Below are 27,764 nucleotides of genomic sequence, written 5' to 3'. Positions count from 1 at the left end.
AGCAGTTATTATATGCATGCAATGAATGCTACTTTATACTCCTTAGCTATTTATTGACTGGCTCACTACAGAATAAAAACCTGTGCTATACCGACATGGAATTACAACCCCTTGGATCAGGGTAGTGACCTTGGTAGATGAAAAAATGGTAGGGTAAATGTAAAAAAAAGCAGGGACTATGATTATCACCTGCAAAACGCAGAAGAATTTGAAAAGGCTACCATGGAAATTCAAGGTTGGTAATAAGTCCAGTCATTGCAGTACGATGAGCTAACAATGTGATACATAGTAGTCAAGTGAGTAACCACATCTCATCCATGTCTCAGCAAAGCATGCTTTGTATTTTTCTGTACTCTTGTGAGTGATCTGCCCAAAATTGAATCTTTTATCTATATTTTCAAAGACTAATAAGAATTTTGAGAGTGATAAAAACATCTAGTGGAAAAATCCTTTGAATACAAACACTTTTTGCTTGCATTGAAAATTAGTCAAAGTAAACAATAATAAAGGCAACAATGAATCTCAGTCACATTGAGGCATTACACAAATAATTGTTCACACAGAATAATTGATATTTTACTTGTTACTAATCCTACATTTTCTTGATAAGATGAGAGTTTTTTTTCTTTTTCGAGTTCTGTGATAGATTATTGTACAAATATTGCATGTAAATGTATAACACAAGCTGTTAAGGTTTTAATATTACAGAAGTGTATGTTTTGAGTTGGTGTGTAGATATTTATCAATAGTATAAATAGGAATCAATTTTTTGTGAACTCACGAAGCTATTTCTATATACCTGTATCCCTGTTTTATAATGATGCTGATTTTGGACTCATATGCAGGCACAGGCCTCAACATCTTCCCAAGGTGAAGAAGTGGATGCTGAAGGCACAAGAGCCGTTGTGATAGACCTTGACACTCTGCTGGTTTTGACCAAGAAAGAACTATCTCCCAAGGAGACTGATGCCACTGAGGTATGCATGAAATTCTCAGTCAATTAAATTAATGGATGAAAGTGATGTTTGGGAGAAATCCTGAATTTCAAGTACTGTAAACTTGGGCACTTGAGCTCAGGTTTTGAAACCTTAACAAATTGAAGTACTTCAACGCTTCGAAATAGGCAAATTTTAAAGTAAAATAAAAATTTAGAACGTAGGTTTCCGTGGCGATGGTTTGATCTCTGCATTTCTTCAGGGTTTTTTTTGTGTCAGCTGTTTGGTTGGCAACAGTGTCGCTAGCTATCCTGCCAGCATCTTCAGGTCGAAGGGCCTGAAGACCTGAAGACACTGGCAGGATAGCCAGCGAAACTGTTGTCAACCAAACAGCTGACACGAAAAAAAAACCCTGAAGAAATGCAGAGATAAAGTAAAAATTACAATTTCAATGAAAATTTTTACAAAACTAACTGACTAAGAATGAAAGATATTTCAGAAATTCAGAAAACCCAAGAAAAAATTATCCTGCATAAAGGATTTTTCTAATAATTACCATTCAATAAAGTTGTGTTTATGCAATTCTGGGGATTTATGGGTTGAATTAATGGATTAAAGTGATGTTTGGGGAAATCCTGAATTTGCAGTACTGTAAACTCGGGCCTTTGAGCCCAAATTTGGAGATCTTTATCATTATTTTCAAAAATAGGTTAAATGTATTGTAAACCATGCCCCTTGGCAATTTGATAGAATTGATTCAATATCGTGTGTTATTATGTGTGTATGTTTGTGCGTAGTGAATATTGAATGGAGTGTTGAGTGTTTCAACCTCCCACCTTGGTTGCCCGCCTCACTGATCTCGACTGATTCACGTATAAGATGCAGATGGTATTCTTTCATCTTCGCTAATACCCATGTAGCGTTAAACATTATTTCTTGCACAGCAATTCCCAAAAACAACCACCAACATTAATAAAGGAAGCTGTGAAAATCTTCATACCAAACTTAACCATTATTTTCAAAAATAGGCACAATGTATTGTAACCTATGCTGCTTGGCATAGTTCTTGGGTAACTTAAAATAAGCGTTCACAAGGCAAGGAGAACTGATTCAATATCGTGTGAAAATATCTGTGTGTATACAATTATGATTGAGTGGAGTGCTGAGTGTTTCCCCCTCCCACCACGATTCCCCGCTTTCCCAATTTTGGGGTTTTTCCGTGATGTGTACCGTGACCACATTTTTCCCAATCCTCTCCCCGCAAACAACACCTGTGAAAAGCGAATAGAGGGTGACACTACCTGCATCCATTCCTTCTACAAAATGAGAACATGCTTTGGCAATCCCCCCTCCCCGTGGTGAGGATTCTATGAAAACACGCTTCTTCCTAAGTTCCCCCCAGTTGCCCCGACCTCAGAAAACTAACACTCTCTGTTTAATGAAATACGGACAAATTTCAGCTTGAGGAGAAATATCAACCACGGCTTAGTGATGCAGCCGAAGGCTATGCCAGACAGCTGGAGGTGTGTTGCCTGTCAGATGGAGGAGAGGTAGAAAGAGAAGAGAATCGTGGAGGTTAGACTGTGAGGTGAAGAGCGGCGAAGAAGAGGAAATAGGAGAACTGAATGGTAGATATCCCGGACCAAGAGAAATAATGTCAACTCACGACGACTTGAATTAAATATTCTCTCACCCCATGGTGAATGAAGACGCTGCAGGAGCCATCCCAGTACATGACGGAGAGCTGATAAGTCAAACTGTTATCCCATATGACTTCCCCCAGCTAAGAAGATTCATCAAGAAATCCCCTTTATAATCAATAATAGAAGAACTAACTCTGCAGAAGACCCGTTTCCCCGCAATATTTGTACCTAGCATTTTGTTTGTTATTTTGGCCCACCCTTTTTCCCCAGAAAGGAGTGTATGTTTTAGTATTTAGGCAGGGTTCCCACTCAACAGTGAAAACCTTAAAACCGTGAAAAAGCCGTGAATTAGCCATGAAACCTTAAAAATATCTCAATATTGATAATAATACTACGATTGACTGATCAAATTCGATATTTTAATCTTGTTTCATGGTCAGGCACGCGCAGACTCTTAGTCTACGCATTTCTCTACATACGAATATTCGAAGTGTAGTAATTGGTCCGTACCATATGACGACACATTGACCGATGTTTTCCAACTTAATCTGTCTGTTATTTTGTCTAAGCGTTTCAATTTCAGTGATAGCTTGGGATGGACTTGTATTCGAAAAAGGACGAATGAAAAAATTTGGATTTCAAATGGACCCAGAGTGAACCATTTACGAAACTTATCTGATTTGTAACTCGAAGTTCGGTTCCCACACAAAATTAGGGCACATGCCATATGCTTCGAAATATGAGTTTGCCATTGGAATTTTACTTAAGGAAACATTTCTACGGCAAATAGGCTTTCATTTTATGGCAATTGCTCTCAATAGACTACGCTCACCTCGTTTGAATTTATGTGAATAATAAAGTAAAAGTGAAAATAACGTGTTTCAGCAGGTATTTATTTTGTCTTAATATATTAAAACCAAGTTCATTATACAGTGGAACCCCGATCTATCGTTCCCGCATTGATAGTTTTCCAGCATCCATCGTTCGCCGTTCCTGATCCATATAAAGTTCCATAAAGTCAATATAATTTTTTCCCGCATCCATCGTTCTCCGAAGTATCGTTTTCCTGCATTGATCGTTTGAAGAATGCGGTCCCGTCGTATAATTTTTCCGCACCTACCGTTTGACGAAAATGAGACCAAGTGTTTACCACGTGTCATTTGTGGCTAATAAAGACAGACACCCCCAGGAGATTGAATTACCATAAGGAGAAGCTGAGTACCGTGGGATAGTTACATTAGCGCATTTCCCAAGATCCGCTATCCCACTCCACTCAGAACTCGCCTACCCCCTCTGAAGCTTTCCTCTTCTCCGAAATAAAAAAGGTCTCAGCTCGCGCAGGGTTCGTATTACTAAAACCTTAGCTTCGAAAAAAGATCAAGTCACACGAGAACAATAGAAACGTGTTTCGCGCCCACCCTTTTCTCAAGCACTAACCTTTTTAAGCCTACCTGCTTCAAAGCTCCCAGTTTTGGGAGGTCAACCGCTGCATGAATCACCTACTAGCCCGAAAGGTGTCTAACAATGAATTTCGGCAATTGGCATTATACTTTTATTAGATTAAAATATTTGAAAAGCGCACGTAATTCAGAAAAGAATGACACCAAACACGACGTATTTCTAACGTTATTTAAGCATTTAAAAGAAAAAATTGTGGGAAAAAGACAATGATGATTTCTGGCGAAACTCGATGTCCTCGTAGATGAGCTTCTCGGCAGTTAATGTGGCATTTTTCCGAAAACGGGATATCAGGTTATTATCAGTTATCAATTTACGAGTTATACTATAAATCTCAGTTGTAAGAGTTACTGAGGAAGGGATATCTTCTCAAAAAATTGGTTTCTCCCTACTAACAATCTGAATTCATCTACTCATCTGGCGCTACGATAATTAGAAAAAAATGTATAAGCTTCCCTCTCTTTAAAACAAAAAATTTCATGGCGCAGTCATATGTATATGCTTCATCCTCCAGTACGTTCTGCGTAAGACGTACGCGATAGCATCAGTTGCGAACTTCACCTCGCACGAGTGGTCCCGTACTTTCCAGGGTGGGTTGACTTCAAACTAGCGAGTGTTTTTCATGTGGGTTTAATAAAGTAAGGTTTAATTTTTTTTAGTTTTATTTTTATCCGTCTTCGGACCATCACCCTTCCGAAAAAACAAGTGAGTGATTTAAAAGATGGACTTAAAATAATTGAATATGAAGAAAAGCATCCGGGATAGAAGCGCATGAATATTGGAGAACTCCTCGGGCTGTCCTCTAGCAGATAACGGTAGGGGTGGGGGTAGAGCAAGCTATCAGGTGAAAACAAGAAGTGGGATGAAGCCGAGGCTCAGGCGGGCGTGCCGCTGACGATTAACGCAACAATGTTCACGCATTACGCATGGCCTAAATTACATGAAAAATATATTTATTAGACAGGAACATTACAAATAATTGACTTTTTTTGGCCTATATGATCCATCTCACAATCAATCACTGCGTCGGCGATAGCGGTTGTGTTGGGCATAACATGCATATTGTTTTCGTGAATACGTGTTTTGGAAATGGCGTTTCATGGATTTTTACATCAGAGAGAAATCCATAATAGCAGGGTAAATTCCGAGTGGAGAGCAAACATTGTTAGTGAGGTGGCGTGTTCCTTTAGGATATTTGTAAGAGATATTATTCGAATCAACAATATGACCTAAGTGCCTCGATAAAATACTAGTATTCCTGTGACTGGCTAAAATCTTCTTTGAATCCTGTGACAAATATCATAATTACGCGCCCAAATCCTGCGTTTCCTGGGACATAGGCAACATATCGAAACATTCCCGCATCGATTGATTCCGCATTCGTCTATTTTTTTCACCCATCCCCCGAAAAACAATAGAACGAGGATCCACTGTAATGATATGAAATTGATTTATTGATTTATTAATTTCTATAAACAATTTTAATAAATATTTTCCGAGATCTCTGTAAGATTGAGTAAGGAAAATTTGGTTACTGTGCGGTAATAACAACGTGCGCCAAAAACAATCTCTCGGCGAGGAATTAGAAAATGACTTCCGGTGTTCATACAGAAGAAGGTCCTAAGGGCATTTGCATATGAAAGGAGGCAATGGTATTCGGCGTCCGGGCAAGAGCGCGGTTGGGTTTGGCATTTATTCGGCTCTGAATTTTCCAAACGTTGACGTCATAACAGATATCACTTTTCATTGCTGCGTTTTCATTATATGTCTCGTACGTATGGCGCATGTCGCGTACGCTAATTTTTTTCGGTAATTTAGGCCGGCGATTTTCCTTTTGCTGACTTATAAATGAACCATGAATTTGACGACATTGAGATCGTGAAAAACTGAAAAAAACGTGAAAACCTAAAAAAAATCGTAAATACTTGGATTACCTGGAAAAACCGTACATTTCATTCTTTAGGTAGAGTGGGAACACTGTTAGGACAGTTAATTATTGGAGAGCGTTAAGGATTAGTGTTGGTGTTGTCACTTCATTTGTTTTTGTATTCACACCAGAGATTCAAGAGAGTTTAAGATTTTTGCTTTACTTTTTTAGAATTTTTGAGATGTCATTTGGTGTGGGTGCATCTGAAATCTGCTTACTTTCAGCCTACTGTTACGGAGAATGGAGAGCTGGTTCAGAATCTAACAATGTCTATGGAGTCTATGACAGAGGCGGATGGTGAGTGATCTTCAGTGTTTGAAAATGACTCTTCACAGAAAATACTTGTAATTAATTATGACAAGGGAATATTAAAAAACGGGAACTCAGAATTCAATCAAATTTTCAATTTGAATTTTTATCATACCATATTTCTACACTCTATTTTACAAAAGCTGGTTTTTCGTCAATATTTCTGTTAAGTTCACTGAAAATTTTATTTTTGCATTTGGCTGACCCCAGGTCCTCGGCATGACAATTGGGTACTTAAACCACTGGACTAATGCTCACCCTTTGCAGAGTGCTCTTATACCTGAATATATTTTACCTGTACGTTTTAACTGCATTTCATTTTAAACTATTTGGTTATACAACCCCATATGGGGGCTGATTCAAGGACAGCTCCCAATGGACCGTGTATAACAAAAGAAAATTCGATTGAAATCTGAGACCCGGTTTTTGGACACTTCCCTTGTTAAGGATGGAGCACCTGTATTTTTCATCCAGCTCTACATTATTTAGTTTATGATTTATAGTTCTGATGGATAATAATATCAGGTCAGCAAATGTCAAGTAAAACTTTCGTCATGCATCGGTGACATTCACCAATAAATGCAGTAATGTGTATTCATATGGGAATTCCAGCGTACTTAACCTAACAATTTAGTCTTTAAGGCTGGGTAATAGAAAAAATGGCCAATAAATCACCTGTTAAGTATAATAACCAAAGCAAATATATAATAAGCATAAGATTCCAGTTATGTACCATGTCAATTATAGCATCCATAGCCAAAATGAACATGGAACTTGTTGAAATGAGCTCAAGTGTTTTTTTTCAGTTTTGAAATTATGGTTAAATTTTTCTTTGATAGACACCCCAACCAATTCACTGTTTTGTGCTCTTCGAAACTGCTTTAATAGGCCAAACAGTAATTAATGGAAAAGGTGAGATAAGGAAAAAAACCTTTTTGGCTAAAAATAGGCTAAACTGCATTTCGATACCAAGTGTGCAGCAGTTTTAGTTATTCAGAGTAGTGACAGTGAATGACCAGGTCATACTTATTCTCGTTAGCTAAGATTTCAAGGTTATAGCTTCATCCAAATTGTTAAAGGTGGTACAGCAAAGTTCAAGGCTTTACCCTCTTTGAGGGTGGATATGAGAAGTTTGAATTGATTGGATGTTGATTTAACTTATAACAGCTAAGTTTATTTTTATTAGGATGTTCTAGTGGTATTTTGTACATTTCTTCACATTTTCAGTACTTAGAAAATTCACTCTGGGCGCATTCAAAATTAAAGTAGTATTGTGATGATTGCTTCTGAAAATAGATAAACTAAAATGGAAGTGTAAGGGTATTGGAAAATGGATACATGTTGACATCCTGGAAATTAGGTATCTTTGCCAATCAGCTTTTTCATATGAAGTCTGTGAATTGACAAAGTGAGGAAATGAAATTGATACTCTTACAGACTTACTCATGAATCAGGCTTCATGGTGATTCCTTGCTAGAATTAATCCATGGTGAATTCCACCCACAACAAGCTTTTTGTTATTTTAATATTCTGCGTAACTGGTCTGTTCTGACGGTTATTGATACCAATCCATCCTGAACCATTGAGGCACTCAAACTAAGACTGGCAGAAAGAGATATTAGGGGATCTTTGAGGGCACATTCTAAGAGAGAGTTAGAACCCTTTCCACTCTTCTCATTTGGGATGTGCCTTCACTGAATCCATAATATTAAATTTTAATAAATCCATAATATTAAATACTTTCTTTAGTTTATGATTTATAGTTCTACTTGAGAATATAATCAGGTCGGCAAATGTCTAGTAAAATTTTCATCATGCTTCAGTGACATTAATCGATATATTTTATCATGTGCATTCATATGGGAATTCCAGTGTACTTTCTTAACAATTTTGTCTTTAAGACTGGGTAATAGAAAAAAATCCCAATAAATCACTTGTGAGGAATACTAAGCATATGAATCCAGTTGTGTGCCATGGCAATTTTGGCGTCCATAGACAATATTGACGTGGAATTTGTTGAAATGAGCTCAAGTGGTTTTTTTTCAATTTTGAAATGATGGTAAAATTTTGCTTTGATAAACACCTCAACCAACTCTATGTTTTGTGCTCTTGTTAACTGTGCTTTAATAGGCCTAACAGTTGTTCATGGTAAAAGTGAGATAAAGAAAAAAAACCTTTTTGGCTGAAAATAGGCTTGACTCAATTTCAATACCTTGTGTGCAGCAGTTGTAGTTCTGCAGAGTAATGACAGTGGGGGACCAGGCCCTGCTTACTTATTCTCGTTGGCTAAGATTTCAAGGTTATTGCTTCATCCAAATTGTTAAAGGTTGTACAGCAAAGTACATGGTATCACCCTATTTGAGGGTGGATATGAGAAGTTCGAATTAATTGGATGTTAATTTAACTTATGACTGTTGAGTTTATTTTTTATTATGATGTTCTAGTGGTATTTTCTACATTTCTTCACAATTTAATTACTTTGAGTTTTGTGAAAATTCACTCTGGACGTATTCCAAATTCAAATATTATTGTGATGATTGCTTCTAAAAATAGATAAATTATTAAAGAATTTAAGGGAAGAGTGAGGAACTTGGAAAATGGATACATGTGAACAACTTGGATAACAGGTAGCTTTGCCAATTTTCAGGTTTTTCATGTGAAGTCTATCCACAAAGTGAGAAAATGAAATAGATATTCTTAAAGACTTACTCAAGAACCATGAATCATGCTTCATAGCGATTGCTTGCCAGACTTAATCCATGGTGAATTCAACCCTGAGTACAGGGTCAGCCACTGAAACCAGACGATTGTAGATGGTTGTAAGATGGAGTTGGGAAGTAGTGTGGGGGGAGGCTACTGATATGTTACAAAATGTGCTGTCTGCCATTTCAGTGCATCTTTGCATGCAAAGCCTTTTATCAAAATGTTAGGTGCATTCTGCAAACACGACAATCTTTTTCTCATTTTAAAATTCTGCATAACAGATGTGTTCTGATGGTTTTTGATACCTATCCATCCTGAACCATCCAGGCACTCAATCTATAACTGGCAGAAAGAGATATTAGCGGCAATGTGAGGGCACATTCAAAGAGAGAGTTAGAACCCTTTCCACTCTTCTCATTTGGGGTGTACTTTCACTGAAGCCATAAAATAAAATTTCGGATCCTGATCTCATGCCTTCCACAAATTTGGATCCAATGTATCTGATGAAGGGCAATAGCTGCAGATATTTGGATACGTGGCATCCCATCTTACCATCCCAATATAATATATATAATGACCTAGGTATATAATCATTAATACCCCATGCCTTTATACTTGAAATAATTTTATAAATAATGCAGGGTGTAGTGGTTGCGAAAGTTTCTTTAGAATAGAAATGTGCCTCTCAGACAATATGATATTCATTTACTGCTGTTAGTGTTCTTGTTTACGCACTGCAAATATTTCTTTTTAATACATGTTGTCCTTGAAGGTTAGTTCTTACAATATGCCGTATTATTACCCATTTATCTTTCTCTCAACGATTTATTAAGATGGCAATGATTTTTTGTTAGCTTCAATTACCTTTTGACCCACGTAGTTCCTGTCCATTATTATTTTGCATATTTTTAGCCTTGCATTGAAAGGAAGTATATTCGTTTAATAATGGTGATAATTGTTTCCGTTCAACATTATGTGTGTGCATTGCATTTGTAAATTCAGTGTAAGATTACTTCTGTGCATGAAAAAGTGCATTGAGATGTTTTCTGGAGTAGATATTTGAGGTTAGTATTGTTAGTCCTCTCGGGCTCGATCGGGCAAATTTGGCAGGGATTTGGGAAAGGAAAGTGCGGAGATGTTGGAAAAGTAATGTTTATTCCTCGTTACATTGCACTTCCATCGTGACCGCCCACCCGAGTTCCCCTCTGCTCCTCCTTCACCTTGCTTTTATCCCCAGTCAGCCGTTTGTCGCAATTCGGCAAACGGCGTTGCATTCGCATTCCTCCGGGAAAGGTGGATGGCACAAAGGGTGGGGAGGGGGCGTCTGTGCGAGGGAGGGGGAGCCGTTGCTGCAATTCGGCAATCGGACTTCGTTGCACATTCCTCTAGTGTGCGGAAAGGAAAAAGGTAGATGGGGCAAGAAGGGAGGGAGGTGACGGGGCATGAATGCTGACATGGGGACTTACAATCACCCTCCCTCAACAGAAAATATATATATATATATATATATATATATATATATATATATATATATATATATGTTTTTAACTACACAATCAAAATTAAATGTCACTTTAAAACAGACGATTAACAAGTAATTAATAATACAATCCCAATTCTTAAAACATAAAGACTCATTTTTTGTTAAATCTCACATTTTCTGTTTCCAAAATTTCAAAAAACCGTTTTCAAGGTGGCTCCCCCAGAATTAACCCAACCCCGTTTGGGGTCTCCCATGTCTCAATAGACCATGTGTGCTCCGAGAAGACCACATCTCTTTGTTTCTCAAGAACCACCCCTTCATCAGAGGGGTCACTCTCACTTCACCACTCTTCGGTAGTGCAAGCAATAGCATAATACACCAGTACTGATTAATTTCCTCCATTTTTCGAGGTTGGCCGAGGACGGAGGTTGTACTGATGCGTCTGGGCTATGCTTTCGTTTCCACACGTGAGGGGGGGGCTTACACTGCTTTCGAGGGGAGGGGATTCTTCGCTTAAGGGGCAGGGGGGTTCACGCGGCGTCGGGGGTGGTCCAAGGGATCACAGAGCATACGGAGGTTCGGGGAGGCGGGGGGACACTTCTCTTCTTCTTTATCTTTCTCGGGCGTCGGCAGGCTGTCTGGTGCGTTATCCGCCGGGGGGTGCCCATAGTCGATTGGTGGGTGTACCTCCAGGGGAGATGTGGATTCTTCGTGACTATGTGTGAAGCACTGTGGTTGCCGTGTATTTTCCACTCGACGGCCACCTCTTTCACTAGGGGCGCCGACGTTGCTTTTTTTGGCCTCCCTCTTTTTGCGCCGGTGGGGGGGGGGAGGGGGAAGGAAGGAGGAGGAGTGATGAGGTTTCACTCGATTTTCGTGCACAATGACCGTGCGGTGCGCAAGTTGCAATTTAAGGTTGCAAGGTGGAATGACACTGACAACGCGGAACGGCCCCTTCCACGGCTTGTGGAATTTTTTCACTTGTCCCGGCCGCAAACTTAAGTCGCACAAGTATACTCAATCGCCCTCTGAGTATGAGCGCCGACTCGTTGACTTCGCTAAAGATGCTCGCACTTGGTTTTCCGCTGCTTTTTTATTATTTTTCCTACGTTTGTCCCATATCATTTTAAGATGGCGCCTCAAGTTAGACACATATGTCCCATCCAGCCCTTTTATTTTCCTCTCCATACATTCGAAAGGTGAATTCTTTGCGTAACCAAACACAACTTCGTGTGGAGCACACTTTGTACTCCTATGAATACTCATATTGTACCCTGCCGTGGCGTACGGTAGGATTGTCCCAATTATTGTTTGCACTGTTTACATAATGACTTAACATTTGCGCGATCGTCCTATGAACCCTCTCCACTCTACCGTTACATTGTGAATGGAAAGGAGATGTTCGGAGTTTTTCGATTTTCAATAGTTTGGCCACCTGAAGGAATAGTTCCGACGTGAAATTACTCCCCTGATCTGTTAACAACTTTTGAGGGACACCGAAATTGAGAATCCATTCCTTTACCAGTGTCGCCGCAACTGTTTCTGCGGTTTGATCCTCGATAGGCAATAACGTTATGTACCTAGAGAAATGGTCCAATATGGTCAACACGTATCGATTTCCCAAACTGGTCTTAGGGAGGGGCCCAACAATATCTAAGGCAATGAAATCGAAAGGGCGGTCCCTGGCGGGGAGGGTTTGGAGGGGGGCTCTACTTTTCCCGTACGGACTCCTCTGCTGGCAGGAGATGCACCCCTTAACGGCCGTTTCTACGTCTTTCAACATTCCAGGCCACCAACAAGTTTCTAATTCGCCAGATGGTAGACCGGACTCCCAGGTGGCCCGACAAGGGATCATCGTGGAATTTCTGTATTACTCCACCCCTTAAACTCTTAGGGACAACCACTCTCTCCCCATCTTTAGTACTTTTAAGCAGAATTCCGTTCACCTTAACAAATCCCGCTCGCCTTCCCCAAAAGTCGCACTCCGCATCCCCCTCGTGCGCCACCGGCCAATCCTCAATCGGAAAGACCTCCACCCGCCCTACCTTTCGACTTAGCCCATCCGCGTTTAGGTGTAGTTTTCCCGATTTATGGACAACGTCATAATCGTATTCACTTAGTTTAAGGGTCCATCTCATCAGCCGGCTGCAGGGGTCTTTCACGCTAAATAACCACTTCAGCGCCGCGTGATCTGTGATTACCCGAAATTTCCTGCCATAGAGGTAACATCGGAAATGATTCACCCCCACACTAGGGCCGCCAATTCCTTTTCCGTGGCGCTGTAATTTATTTCGGAAGTATGAAGCTGCCGGGACGCATAGGCGATAGGATGTTCATTCCCATCAACTTCTTGGGCCAATACCGCGCCTAAAGCTAAGTTACTGGCGTCGGTGGAGAGTATAAAAGGCTTATGGAAATCGGGATACACTAAAACTGGACTTTGCGTGAGTGCCGTTTTCAAGGACTCCATAGCCATGTCGCACTCCGGGGTCCAAACAAACGCGGCCCCCTTTTTCAATAGACGTTTGAGGGGTTTGGCCGTCACCGCATAATTCTCATCGAATCTCCGATAATATTTGGCCAACCCCAAAAAGGACTGCAACTCCTTAGTTTTCGTGGGCGTAGGGAAATTCCTAACCGCTTCTATTTTCTCGGGTTCAGGGTGAACTCCACTCTCCCCGATTATGTGTCCCAAATATTTAACTTCGCTCTGCGCGATCATACATTTTTCGAATTTGAGTGTGAGTTTGGCTGACCTCAACTTCTCCAACACTTTCCTCACTCTTATTGCATGCTCGTCAATACCGGAATTGAATATGATTACACAATCGAGATAAACGAGGGCCTGGGTCGGTTTTAATCCTCGTAAAACACCATCCATCATCCTCTGAAACGTCGCGGGGGCGTTTCGGAGGCCGAATGGCATTCTCTTATACTCATAATGGCCACTGTCGACGATAAATCCTGTCTAAGCTGACGAGTCCGAGTGCATCTGAATTTGGTGGTAGCCAGCTGTCAGATCAAAAGTTGTGAAGTAATTACAGCCCCCTAGGTAATCGAGGGTCTCTACGATATTGGGTATCAGGTAGACGTCTGGCGTGGTGATGGCATTTAGGGCCCGAAAATCAATACAAAATCTAAATTTTTGCTCTCCATCCCGTGATTTTTTCGGCACGATCACCACAGGGGACGCCCACGGGCTCTCACTTGGAACGATTATCCCTGCGTCGAGTTGCTCCCGCACTAATTTTTCGATAATGGCCTTCTGATGGAAGGGACTTCTATAAGGTTTTCTATAAATTGGGGGTGAATTCCCGTCGGTATGTGGTGGGTGGTTATATCAGTTGGTGGTGGCATGCCGTCCTCCGAAAATAAATCTCGGAACTCTTCGAGTACAGGTAAGAGGACATTCCTCTCGGACTCTTTCAAGTGACTCAGCTTTTCGGAGAAATCTAACTCATCAACCACCGGTCTCGCAACTCTCACCTTCCCCTCCATTTCTCCGCCTTTGATTTTTCCCCCACTCATGTCGACCTGTGCGACGCTAGCCAGCACCGTTCCCTTATTCAGCGTTAATTCTCCGTTGTTGAAATTGGCCACCTGAAGTATTATTCGTTCATCTTCGCTTACGCGGCACACTGCCCTCGCCACATAGCACCCTTCAATATATTCCAACGCCGGTTCGGCTATGACTTCGCTGCCAACCCACCCCCGCCCTCCTTGTAATGCCACCTCAAGTATTCTTTCATTACGTGGGGGCAGAACTTCGGATCTATCGAGTCGCGCAATAACATTTCTTTCCCATAGTTTTGCTTCATCATCGACCTTTTTCGACATCTCTCTTTCACCAGCATTGGCAATGCGGCCGCCTCGCGAGGCCCAAACCTGGCCGTTTATCGTAATGCGCCCTCTGCTAGCATCTATAACACCCTTATATTTCTGCAAAAAGTCAAGTCCCAAAATCCCGCCAAAACCACCTAAATTGTCCACGACCTGCATCACATGGTCATACCGCTCCTCTCCCACAGAAATGCATATAAGTTTTTCTCCGTGGACCCACATCACGTCTCCCGTAATTCCCTTAACTCTTTAAGGAGAACTCTTCATGCCCCCCCGCCCACACGCGGCACTCGTCACCAATGATATTTGAGCTTCTGTGTCAATCAGCACCCGACACGGGCGTTCTTTAATATAAACTTCCGCCACTAAATCGTGTGCCCTTCCCCCCATATCCACCCTCGGAAGAAGGACACTTACCAGGGGCCGCGGTTGGCGGCGACGTCGGCCCCAGCAGCGTTTAAATTCCCGTTGCTCTCCCCTCGGCGGCGGTTCCGACATTCCCGCGCGACGTGGCCCTCTCTCCCGCATGAATGACAGCGTCTCCTTGTCTTGCACTCCCTCGCGAAGTAGCCCTCTTCCCCGCAATTGAAGCACGCTATCTCCCTCGGTGCGCGGAAGATGTGCCTGGTCGGTAGTGGCCGCTCCTTAAAGCATCCCTCCACCTCTTGGATTCGTATCGCCGCTCGGACCGCTTCGTCGAACATTTTCGGCGCCGTCAGGCGGCACTGCCTCCCCAACTCACCCGGAAGGCCGCGGAGAAACGTATCGAGAGCACGTTGGTCTGCCTAGAAACGTGTTTCGGCGACGTGCTCTGCCGTTCCGTCTATTTCGTACGTTTGTGAATTAATTTTTCGGATGCGGTCCGCGAAGGTCTCGATATCTTCGCCGGGTAACATGTGCATGTTGATGAGCATTTCCCGGTAAAACCTTGCGCTTCTTTTACTGCGGTATCGCTGGAGGAGTAGCTCTTTCAGTTCTTCGTAGTTGGCTGCATGCATACATTCATCCCTGCTGCGGAAATACTCGGCGGCTTCCCCGCTTAGCCGTAGCACGGCGACGTGTAGCTTCTCTGAATCTGACAACCCTCCCAACTCGGCTGCCCTTTCCAATTTATCAAAGAAGAGAGTCACCGACTCCCCTGGTCTCCCAGAGAACCCCTCTACGGATCCAAGAACACCAAAATTTATCGTCGGTCCTCTATCTGCGGCGGGTGCACCGTTGTCAGCCCGGAGCTTCTCGTTCTCCTCACTCAGCTCTCGGAGTTTGTTGTGCATTTGTTCTAAGGCCTGTTGAAGGTCCATCTCCTTCCCTCCAATGCTCACTCTTCCGACCATCCTGGAACTCCATCCACTTCCCCAAATATGCCAAATCATACTACCAGACACCAGTTGTTAGTCCTCTCGGGCTCGATCGGGCAAATTTGGCAGGGATTTGGGAAAGGAAAGTCCAGAGATGCTGGAAAAGTACCGTTTATTCCTTGTTACATGGAATTTCCATCGTGACCGCCCACACCGTTCTCCCTCTGTTCCTCCTTCACCTTGCTTTTATCCCCAGTCAGCCGTTTGTCGCAATTCGGCAAACGGCGTTGCATTCGCATTCATCCGGGAAAGGTGGATGGCACAAAGGGTGGGGAGGGGCGTCTGTGCGAGGGAGGGGGAGCCGTTGCTGCAATTCGGCAATCGGACTTCGTTGCACATTCCTCTAGTGTGCGGAAAGGAAAAAGGTAGATGGGGCAAGAAGGGAGGGAGGTGACGAGGCATGAATGCTGACATGGGGACTTACAGTATTCATTATTTTGCTCAATGTCTCGGTGGAGCAGTGCCGCTCAATTTGTGAAGAAATGTAATGAAACCACCGTAAAAAATTAACTGACATATTGTTATGTGTATAGCATTTAACGGAAGAATCGGTTAAAGTAGTTACCTTGGTATCTGTCTAAAGGCTGTTATAAATTAGTTCAACGAATCGTAGATTTCATGCCTGAACTTACCTTTTTTTATTTGAAATTCTTTTCTAGAGTCCCTAGCTTCTGAACGAGCCTCAGCCTTGTTTGCAGTCCTTGAACCAAAGATAAGAGCATCACATTCAAGGAAAGGAAAGAAGGTGATTGATAAAGACATTAAAAAATGTGATACCTTACTTGCTGATACAATAACGTTGTGCTCAAATCCTAATGATGGACGGTTACATTCGAAATCTGGATATGCATCTAAAATCAGAGAGGATAGAGGAAAAATGACTATTGCAGGGAAGAGAGGTTGTTGTAATAATGCAGAAACCATCAAGTTTTTCAGGAGCACTGAGAATGGGAAGAATGGTACTAAGGCAGCCATACGGGAAAACAAAGTGAAAAGTACTTGCATGATTAAAAATCCCGGGAAGCGTGCCTGTTCAAGGAAAAAATCTTATCATTGTTTCTACTGCAGGGATGCATTCAATGCCAAACATGATCTCATCAAGCACCTCGAGATTCATTTCGGTTCTGGCAATTTAGATATTGATTCAAATTTGTCAATCGGAAAAGATTCGTCGCTCAAAACCTTGATTTCTAGAAAAGAAATTAACACTTCTTGTCAGCCCATCTCCTCCGAGAGTTTAAATCATCTGGTGTGTAAAAGCCAAGGGGTGAGAAAAAAAGGAAATTGGCTTCTTGAGGATAACTTCGGAGGAACAAGGGAGAATAAAAATGTGGGGGAAGTGGGGAGAAGCTTCATTGTAGATGGGAAATCATGCACAGTTGTTCCACTCACAGCAAAGACATCTTATTCATCCAGTAAATGTGAAAAGAGTTTCTCTGAAAAAAGCAGCGTTGTCCGTCACACTCATACTCGCACGAAGATAAAAACTTATCCGTGCGGTGAATGTGAAAAGTCTTTCTCGCGAAAGAGTCACCTAGTCCGTCACATTCGGACTCATACGAAGGAAAAACCTTATTCTTGCAATGAATGTGATAAGTCCTTCTGTCAAAAGAGTCACCTTGTCCGTCACATGCAAATTCATACAAAGGAGAATCCTTATGCTTGCAATGAATGTGAAAAGTCTTTCTCTCAAAAGAGTCACCTTGTCCGTCACATTTGGACTCATACGAAGGAGAAACTTTATTCTTGCAATGAATGTGATAAGTCTTTCTCTAGAAAGGACAGCCTTGTCATTCACATTCGGACTCATTGGAAGGAGAAACCTTATTCTTGCAATGAATGTGATAAGTCCTTCTCTCAAATGAGTCGCCTTGTCTGTCACATGCGGATTCATACAAAGGAGAATCCTTATTCTTGCAATGAGTGCGAAAAGTCTTTTAACATAAGGAGCAACCTTGTCAGTCACATTAGGACTCATACGAAGGAGAAACCTTATTCTTGCAATGCATGTGATAAGTCTTTCTCTCAAAAGAGTCACCTTGTATGTCACATGCGGATTCATACAAAGGAGAAACCTTATTCTTGCAATGTATGTGATAAGTCTTTCTCTCAAAAGATCACCCTTCTCCGTCACATTCGGACTCATACGAAGGAGAAACCTTATTCTTGCAATGAATGTGATAAGTCTTTCTCTCAAAAGAGTCACCTTGTATGTCACATGCGGATTCATACAAAGGAGAAACCTTATTGTTGCAATGTATGTGATAAGTCTTTCTCTCATAAGATTTCCCTTCACATTCACATTCGGACTCATACGAAGGAGAAACCTTATTCCTGCAATGAATGTGAAAAGTCTTTCTCTCGAAAGAGTCTCCTTGACATTCACATTCGGACTCATACGAAGGAGAAACCTTATTCCTGCAATGAATGTGATAAGTCTTTCTCTCAAAAGGGCACCCTTCTCCGTCACATGCGGACTCATACGAAGGAGAAACCTTATTCTTGCGGTGAATGTGATAAGTCTTTCTCTCGAAAGAGCACCCTTGTCTATCACATTCGGACTCATACGAAGGAGAAACCTTATTCTTGCGGTGAATGTGGTAAGTCTTTCTCTGTTAAGAATACCCTTGTCAATCACCTTCGGACACATACGAAGGAGAAACCTTCTTCTTGCGATTAATTTGAATAGTCTTTCTCTCAAAATAGTCACCTTGTTCTTCAAATTCCGACTCATATGAAGGAGAAACCATGTTCGTGCAGTGAATGTGGAAAGTCTTACGTCACTAAACGAAACCTTGTCCTACTCACGCGGGTGCATCGAAAAGAAGCCTTATTCTTGCAATGAATGTGGAAAGACTTTCTCTTAATAGATACACCTTTTCTTTCATTTTCAAGCACACAGGGCTAAGTTTTAGTTGACTAGTCATTAGTAATTGTTAGCAATCAAGGTAAATAAATCTTATTATTACAAGAACTGCTTGAATGAAATAAAAAATAATCCCATAATGTTGAAAACTATGTAATAATATTCAATTAGGTCTCTAACCTAATTTAATAAATGTTCAAGTTATTTTGCTGTGCGATATTTTCAAGGAGTAAATAATTTATTCCTTTATTTTTAACTGCTATTTTTTTACTGGTAAAAAAATATTTACATTTGAATGTAAGCCAATCATTGCAAAACTTACGATAAATCTGCAGGCACTTTGTCCAAAGAATAATTTTCTTTGTTTTGTTAATGTTAATTGTGTGATTGATCAATGTTCAATTGTATGATCGATGTTAGTTGATGTAGTGCTTCTATGTAATCTATATGCAAATATCAAGTTAATAATAATGCAGGATTGATGGAGAGAGTACTAAGCTGTGTGACTGGTCTGTTTAATTTGTTTATTTACCCGCATGAATGATTACGTCAATATTGTGTTTTAGTTTGAGTGCCTGCACCACAATCACCATGCAATTCTTTGTACAAATGACAGTAATATTTCCTCTTGAAAACATTGGTAGCCATAGTTAAGCCTTAAACGATCAATCAAGGAATTTCTTTCCCAGGTGAATGGCCATATATTTCCTGGTAATTGTGTCCCGTTGATTGGCACGAAACAACTTCCTTGCTGTGTATGAATAGTTTTTAGAAATGTAATTGGTCGTATTTGACGCGTGGTTTTGCGTGTGGAGTTACATCAATTGAGATTATTTTATCATGGACAAAATATTTCCCGTAAAAATAGTGGTGAATATGCATATTTTTATTGCAGGGAAAGAAAAGCCCCGGTTTTCCAAGTCCGCTAAGGCATTGCTATCATGTATATATATTGGGAGCGAAGTCATTAAAATTTAATCATACAACATGTCTCACTGACATTCTGGTTTTACCTTTTCAATGATTGATGTCTACTTCAACAAAAAGATTGAAGTGGAAGGAATTTCTTCGGCATTTACTTTTGTGTTTTACAACTTAAAATTCTTGAGCTCTCTTCACATTACTAGTTTTAGTAATTGTACTTAATATATCGCATTTTCCATCGTACTTAAGTTTTATAGTATTTATAATTTTTGAGTGAATTATTTAGATAAATTATTATGTCAACGCTGCGGTAATGATTCTATGCACTTAAAGGGCAGTTAGTATATGCCCATGCATTGCATGAAAGAAATTAGGTTGCTTTGGATTTAGCGTGATAAATAATGAGATTTCATGTTGACTCGATTTTTAGTGAATTTTTGCCATGTGAATGAGTAATTGAAATAAAGTTACGAAACGGAAATATAACTCGGATCTTCAGCTTCTGTAGACACTAATATTAAAAAAGTGTCCTGACAAACAGCAAAATAATGGTTATATATACGACTTAGCAACAGCCTTGGGCAGATAACCTTTTCCTTTCCAGTCCTCATATTTACCGGGAGCACTTGAGTATTGTCTGGGCATTAACAATTTCAAAATTTTGTGTTAATTTAGTGCTATAAACGCTGCAGTTTTATTGCTGGTGATGCACCTTACGACTCTTTGATATGTGCTGTGTTGTTTGCTGGCCGAGTCATGTTTTCATCCACAGCACCCCCTAAATTTTTCATTGTGTTTTGCCTCGCCTGATTCTATAGGTGCCATAGTAAATCAGGATTCATGTGGAAGGTTCGTTCTTCCTTGTTAATTGTGTCACCTAAGTTTTTTAGGGTTAAGTTGAAGCTTCATGGGGGTAATCAAGTCTTCGACTTAGTCCAGGTGTTCTGGGATTCAGTCCACATCTGTGATTTGGTTGAAGGACATGCGACAATGGAGATGTGTTCATTGTGGAGGCTAAATGTTTATCCGAGTAGATTCTAAATGAAGACGTTTGGATTAGATTGCAACAGATGTAGATTGGGGACTGGATTTATCGTTGTGGATCATGGAATATGATAGGGTGTACGTAAAAACGTAAATGGTTTACGGGTAAGAATGGCATTCGATCTGAAAGTTAACATTGGGTGATTATGATGAAATGAATTGGAATAGGAGAGGCGTTTACAAATGAATAACTTTCAACAGCCTCAGAGAATTCAAAAATTAATTTAAATTTCTTATCTGGAATTGAAGTATTCTTACTGCGTCTGCTTCAAGTTATATTTCAAGGGCAACAATCATGTAAAATGCATTTTCAGGCATGTTATTTTTTTTAAATGTTTTCCTTAAATACCTGTTTCCAAAGTATATTTCCCCAAACATATTCCACCGCTTTTTGATATTGATATATTGTCATTTATCAGCAAGCCCAGGAGTTTACCAGAATTGTATAACCATTTGGTCTAATATTGATATGATTAAACCGTGAGCCTGAGTGATTGTTGACCCACTGTTTTCGCAATGAATAATGGGTTACTTAAATCACTAAGTAATCGTGTCTTTTATTCACTTTGTATGAATCAATCGCGAATGTCTCATTACTAGTGTGAATTTCAGGAGACCCTAGTACATATATATCCCATAGCCGCGAATTATTATTGTTTAATTTTTATTGTTCTGTTGGAAGTAATTGAGTAGGTTTTTATCCCAGCGATGAGTGTAGATCCACACTCATCTTTGGGATCGAGCGATCCATTTATTCTTATTTTATTTGCACGTTATACGATATTTTACGTTCACTCATTCAATTCAAGCCTATTTCGGATCGTAGTGCATTAATGGTTGAAATTTCAGCTCTGCAGAGCGGAAAAATAACAGTTGCGTAAACTATTTCACTCCACTAGTTTACTCTACATTCCTTACCCGTAAGAATTTACGATTTCTTTGTTGAAGTTAATAAATCAAAATTTACCGACAATACGCCACTCAGGAGCATCTTGTTTCAGATGGCTTGTAGTCAGGTGAGTAACCATTATGTAGCTGAAAAGATGGTTGATCAATCGCGTATCCAGAATTTATTTCTATGGCGGGAGTTACAAGGGTCTGACAGGTAAGCGGTTATCTCGTACTTGAGCTTAAGAACAATCCCAGGCGAAATGGAAACGTTAAGGAAGTGCTGCGGAAGCGTCGGACGGAGTGTTCTGGAAGAAGCGGGAAAGTGTTGCGGAAGTGCGGAAGGGAAGCAGATTATGGCCCACTTGGAACGCCTCCGGAAGCGTTTAGGAAGTGTCCATTCGACACCTGACGCTGCCACATTGCAGAAAAAGATTTCCGCATAGAAAAATAAAATTTGAATTGTAAATCATGGAAATAATAATAAACAGTAGGTTTTTGTAAAATGAAAGGTAGAAACTATTTATGAAAATAACCTGCGTCCAAGAATCGAACCTTAGATCCTAGGTCCGGGTTCGAGTCGGATTCGGTAACCTGTCTACCGCTCTTAGGTAGTGATGTGGTTCTCCTAAGGTATTATACCAGCTGCGACCCTCGCTGGCGGCGGTGGGACTCGGGAAATCTACGGCGGCACGTCCATCCTCTTCACTACCATAAACTGCACTGTGTAAAGCCGCAGCTGTTTTTGTGCACTCCCACAAATAAAATGCTCCCACAACACTCAACCGCTACTTCCACTCCCGCAATACTTCATCGACGCTCCCGTTTCTCGTGGGTTGTTTGTGAATTCTCTCAAGAACAACTTCAACTGTTGTTTACCCTTTCCATCTTACTTTATTAATTACAAATTAGCAATCCTTTGAGCGAAGTCCTATGACCAAAATAGCGAAGCCGAAGAGTCGAGAGACGGGGACTGTTCAGAAAGCGTCCAGGAAGTGTTTCAACCACGAAGTGGTGAGGAAGCCATCGGTAAGCGAAGGGTCGACAGTCAGGTAGTGTTGAGGAAGTGTCCCATATAGCATGCTAAACTTGCTGCTGGCTTGCCACAAACTTGTCAGGGAAAAGTTGCAAGTTTTCAGCAAGCTTGTCATCGCATCGCATTTGCTGCAAGCTTGAATCACCTCCTAGTTAAGCTTTTTCTAACTTGCTGCAAACTTGTCGCATCACAGCTGCTACAAACTTGTCAAATCATGTAGATATCATAATTCTGTGATATACCATAAACAAAATCGTTTCTTTTAAACGAGGTCCTTATTTGCATTTCAACTGGGCAAATTAGAAAATAATAAAATTTTGCATTGGGACAATTACAACAATTACCATCTGGCAGAACATCTTTACCACAATTATTACAAAACCTCTTTGGATCGAAACTACCCAGGTTGAAAAACATTTTCAGTGAGTGCATACTCATAAAAACCTTGTTCTCCTTTGGAAGATGGAAAATCAATAAGTCAATGATTTTGGACATTCATTCATATGATATTTTAAAATGGAGAAAAAGAGACATCATCATAACAGCTCAAGAACTGTTATACTTGACCCATAGTAAATTTTTTCACCACCTAAGTACCGAAAGCTTTCGATACTTGGTTCATGTTCACTTTCAGAAAAGCTGACTGTCCGAGAAATTGTTAGAGCCTTCAGAGCTAAAGTCCTCATCGTCACCAGAAATTTCACTCGATTCTTTTCTCTCCAAGGGTATACCTTTAAATGGAAACAAATACATCAATGGAAGTTACTCCAGTGCACACAAATAAGTTCATCAAATGGAGCAAACAAGACAACATGACTGATGAAATTTAAATTCTATTTGAGATTTAAGCTTTTCGAGAATTTTATTTTACCGACCTGAAGTTTGATGTGCACTGCATTCTGACGCACTGGATGCCATCTCATCTGACTCACAACCTAAGAATAATAGAGACAATATGGAAGATTAAGTTGCGAAGATGTCGAAATGAGTAAATTATTAGGGGTCGAAAAACAATTTAATCAAGTTACGACCATAATCCAAACATTGACAAGAATTCCTAGCTCTGAGAAAAACAATTCCTTAAACCCGAGGCACATATAAATCATAATGTATTCATATTATTACATACCATTGTTGTCGTTTAAATTAAAGTAATCCGGTTCTAAAGGAGCCTTCTCAGTCGCAGGACTTCCATCTTCCTTTTTGCGCCTTTCCTGAGTATCATTTTCTATCGGCGCATTACTTAGGTAATTTCCAAGTGCGCCTTCAATTATCTTCCTACGTCTCCATTTCGTTGTCCTAGAATTTTTGGAGTACGTCCCTTTCGGCATTTTTTAATCGTTAGTACTAAACGCAAATACGCACTGAAAAGGAATTTCTACGACCTTTGGTGTCTGTGCTACGTAGATACCTACCACCACGGGTATTATAATTCCCACCACAACCAAACTACCCAACTGCGTATAATGAGTCATACGAACATTAAATTTTTATAATATTAACAATACATGATGGTTAAATATCATTCAAATTAATTAAAATTAAGCATACAGTGACAACTTAAGTTATTTATTCACTCATTTTTCCATTATGTAATATTACTTATAATACAACTTGATCAACAAGGACTTCCGTTGATTTCGCTCCATGTGCTTCCGTTACTGACGTCATAGACCACGCCAATTCCTGATCACGGCATAGTCGGGAATAGTACGGTAGCTGCCATAGAACGAAGTAGTTCAGCATTTTCTGTGTGACTTAAGGGAGTACTTGGGTAAGTTAAACCTAATCAGTTACTGTTTGACGGTTTGAGTCAATTCGAGTGGCTTCCAATTCATATCATCGTTATTTTTCTCAGTGCAAGATGAATCTGATGCCAGAGGATTCCGACGACTCCATGTGCAGCGTCTCTTCCCGGAGCGTACGAGAGTTGAAGCAGAGGGCCTGCTTCTACTTTTACTCCGACGAGAGTACAGGGATTACAACGGATGTAGGATCCCTTATTAAAACGGAGGCAATAGTTGGAGGGGAGTACCAGGTGCTGTGGGATGGAGTGCCTGAGAAAGTGTTAACCATAGCAGTTGGTGGTAACTTACAATTCTCTGAAAATTTTTAATGCCCAATATACCTATCAGTAGTTTGTTTTCACGATACCCTCGTGTAACAGCGAGATATGCCGTGTTTATGTACGAACTGTTATTAACCTGTTTCAGGAAAACTTTTGGAGATAAAAGAATCCCAGGAAGAATTTGAGAAGCCTCTCAATAAAAGTAATTCGTCCCCGAAAGAGGCGGTCGAGAAGCTTGTGGGCAAGGCGGAGGAAGGGGCGAAAGGCGGGAAGAGGAGGGCGATGAAATGTAAGAATTCTGCGCCCGCCGTAAATTTTCCTGAGAACAGGGACCCCATTTCCAATGCCATTGGCATTGCCCTCGGAGAGGAAGATCCCCAAGACTTCCACTTCCCGGCTCCTGCAGGCGCAGCTCCTGTGCCAGTGCCTGTGGAAAGTGGCGTGATCAATGAGGCGAATACCCTGATTGAGTTGGATGGCCTAACCTCTAGGGTTTCAATTGACTCGGAGTTGGCGAATGCAGGTATGTCGTTGTGTTTAGGAAAAAAAATCTGGAATACCTTAAACGTATAATGGGTAGAATCTCGTTATTTGATCCATGCATCGCTAAAAATTAGCATCCGTTCATTTCCAGTTGACGACATGGAAAGGGAGGACATTATGCTAAGGCATGCAATGAAATATTTAAAAAAAACACCCCTTCGGATGACTCGGTAAGCCACCTTTCAGCGTAGTATTTATCTCGAGATTTTCAAACGTTACAAAGTTCAACACTTAATGCCTCTTTCTTTATTTTAGGTTTTGCTGCACCCTGGCTTCAATATATACATTAAAAAAGGTGATAAAATTGGGGCGCTCAGCAATGGGACGACCCCGAAAGGGTTACAGGAGGAGTTGCTGATGAAGCTATTTGGGAGGGAGTATATTAGATGCCACTCTGCTAAGCGCCAGAGAGTGTCCAAAGGAGGGAATCCTGCAGCATGCAGAGCCACAATGGACGCTACTGATGGTAATTACTATGGTGGTTACTTTGAGAGTGTTATACTTACATAGATTAACAATGCTTTCTTATGCTTTGGGTCATTCCATGTCAGCTCATCCAGGCATGATACCCACCGACTCGGCTTTTGATGAAACTTGCCAATTTTCAACCTTCCATGCAGGAATGAAAGTGTAAAATATTTTTTAGCCATCTCCAATAGTTTTTTTTCACGACCATTTGAAGTTTGGGTGAAACTGCAGTTTTTCATTAATAGCGGTCTCTAGAGGCACTTGCACCTCCACAGGGTAATAATTTGTCTCAGCCATAACTTTCATCCGATTCTTATGAAAATTTGCAAATTTGCCATAGAGGTCATGACCATTCCAAAAAATAATTGAAAAATGTACCAAGGAATATTGGAAATTCTCTAAACTCATATGTTTCATAAGGTTTTAAAAAATTTTGCATCAAAAGCATGGTTCTATAAAACATCAAATTTTGACCTGAGTCAATATCTTAATCAAGTTAAATTAATTTTTCTGATATCTCTTAAGATATGACCCACCACCTGTTAAAATGAAATTCATGGCTTTTTGCTTGCTTTGTTGTTAAAAAATATGCAAAAAACTCCCTCTTCACGACTCTGGTAGTCAGTGTTGAGTCCTTCAAGTGTGATGAAATGCTTGTGTTAACTGTTTTCTATATACAAGCAAATATTTACAACGTGAATCTAGTACATAATACGTTCAAAAATTAAAATATTTTTTATGTGCAGGTTGTTTTTCTCCCGATAGAAAAAATTTATTTTTCAAATAGAATATTTTAAGGAATTCATAGCACTTACCCAACATTGCCGGGGAAAACTTGATTTTTGCTATATAAAACATATCAAAATACAGGATGCATGTCAATACAAGTAAACCTTGTCATGCCTCGATGAACTGACATGGAATGACCCTTTGTGAATGTTCCTGTGGCCTCAACAGTATTCTTTGTTTCTTTAGCTGTATAGCGATATGAAAGTGGAGCATAATAAGTAATTTGTCAAATACTTTTAATTAAATGATGTAAAATTTTCTCTTTATTTTTATACCTCTAAAAGTGTACTACAACATTGTTTCTGTGCTCACTATTAGTACTTACATAACTTGACTCAGCACAATTTACCATGGAGCATAGCAAGATTATACTAATTTGGAATTTTGATATTCCGTTACAGCTTATGTGAAGACGAAACTGAAAGGGGAGGTGGTGCCCAGGCTGTCAAAGACATTTAACAATTTGGCAAAAAATCTGAGGGTGAGCAGTGGTTACCAGGCGGGAAAATACCGATACACCTCACAGAAAAGGTAAAGCTTGTATCAATTATTTGATATGTATTACTGAAAGTATAAATTTACTAAAATAAATTTTCATTCAGTGAACTCTTCTTTTAAGAATTGTTTATCAGTTTGTATCCCCTTGAATGGAACATGACATATTTTCTGTGTCAATTGAATTTACAATGCACTGCTGACTAACTATATCTCGTGTCTGTCATTTCAGGAAGCCTGCATTGGAAGGGTGTGATGAGAGCCACAGTGGAGGCACAAGGCGGGCGAACCGTTGACGGCAGTTTGGCAAAGTGGTAGGGGAGGGTGCCACTTTACGGAAAACCTCCGCGAAATGTAACTCCATGAATTTATGTAAAATGAAACACCATGTAAAATTCACCAAGTATTATTGAATTTCATTGTAAGATATTACATTTTATAATAAATGATTTTATATCTGAATTGGCTTTTATGTCATTTGTATCCAATATCAAAACAGAGTTTAGATCATTCCCTTTTCCAGCTAGTTTTTTGGGTCTTCTTCAGAGTTAATCCATGGCTTTGGATGAAATTTAGTCAAACTTCCAGTCAGCTTCTTTGGGTTCATTGAAGTGTCAAAGAGGATTCGGTTGGACATAAATATCAGTCTGGCCAAATCTGCATCGCTGCTTCAGTGGATCTGATGAAGCCAGTTGGAATGTTAGCGATTTTTCATAGAGCCATGGATAAAACGGAAGAAGACCCAAAGAAATCACTTAGATTGTACTGTGGTGACTGCACTCTGACTGTGCTGAGGCGACTGCACTTTGACTGTGCTGTGGCCAATGCACTCTGACTGTGCTGTGGCCACTGCACTCTGACTGTGCTGTGGTAACTGTACTTTACTGCACTATGGCAACTGTGCTGTATTGTTTCAATTAAGTGCAGTCTTAAGTGCATTCCCAGTCCAGATATTAAGTGCAGTTAGAGTATAGCTTTAGCTTATTT

The 27,764-nt window shown here is 40.4% G+C and overlaps 2 protein-coding genes across 2 annotated transcripts; both read left to right on the top strand.

Annotated features, from left to right (window-relative positions):
• Positions 1-17,397: 17,397 nt before the first annotated feature.
• On the top strand, positions 17,398-18,465 carry LOC124172171 (zinc finger protein 182-like; the record flags this gene model as incomplete). The annotated part of the gene is made up of 1 exon (XM_046551589.1): positions 17,398-18,465. A coding segment is annotated over one exon (939 nt), but the record flags the coding sequence as incomplete, so codon positions are not given.
• Positions 18,466-21,851: 3,386 nt separating this feature from the next.
• LOC124172167 lies at positions 21,852-27,462 on the top strand. The gene is made up of 6 exons (XM_046551586.1): positions 21,852-24,501; positions 24,628-25,005; positions 25,117-25,195; positions 25,281-25,491; positions 26,684-26,813; positions 27,010-27,462. The coding sequence occupies exons 1-4, from the start codon at positions 24,279-24,281 to the stop codon at positions 25,381-25,383; spliced, it is 783 nt and encodes a 260-aa protein (XP_046407542.1). The 5' UTR covers positions 21,852-24,278; the 3' UTR covers positions 25,384-25,491; positions 26,684-26,813; positions 27,010-27,462.
• The last annotated feature ends 302 nt before the right edge of the window (positions 27,463-27,764 follow it).

Source organism: Ischnura elegans (genome assembly GCF_921293095.1).
Source record: "Ischnura elegans chromosome 13 unlocalized genomic scaffold, ioIscEleg1.1 SUPER_13_unloc_1, whole genome shotgun sequence".
Classification (NCBI taxonomy): domain Eukaryota; kingdom Metazoa; phylum Arthropoda; class Insecta; order Odonata; family Coenagrionidae; genus Ischnura; species Ischnura elegans.
This window is presented reverse-complemented; position numbering and strand designations above follow the sequence as displayed.

Bases quoted from the DNA above. Each gene is read 5' to 3' on its own strand.
- LOC124172167 (XM_046551586.1), top strand. From the start codon at position 24,279: ATGAATCTGATGCCAGAGGATTCCGACGACTCCATGTGCAGCGTCTCT. The intron at 24,502-24,627 runs GTAACTTACAAT...AACCTGTTTCAG, and splicing joins GTTAACCATAGCAGTTGGTG to GAAAACTTTTGGAGATAAAA. The intron at 25,196-25,280 runs GTAAGCCACCTT...TCTTTATTTTAG, and splicing joins ACACCCCTTCGGATGACTCG to GTTTTGCTGCACCCTGGCTT.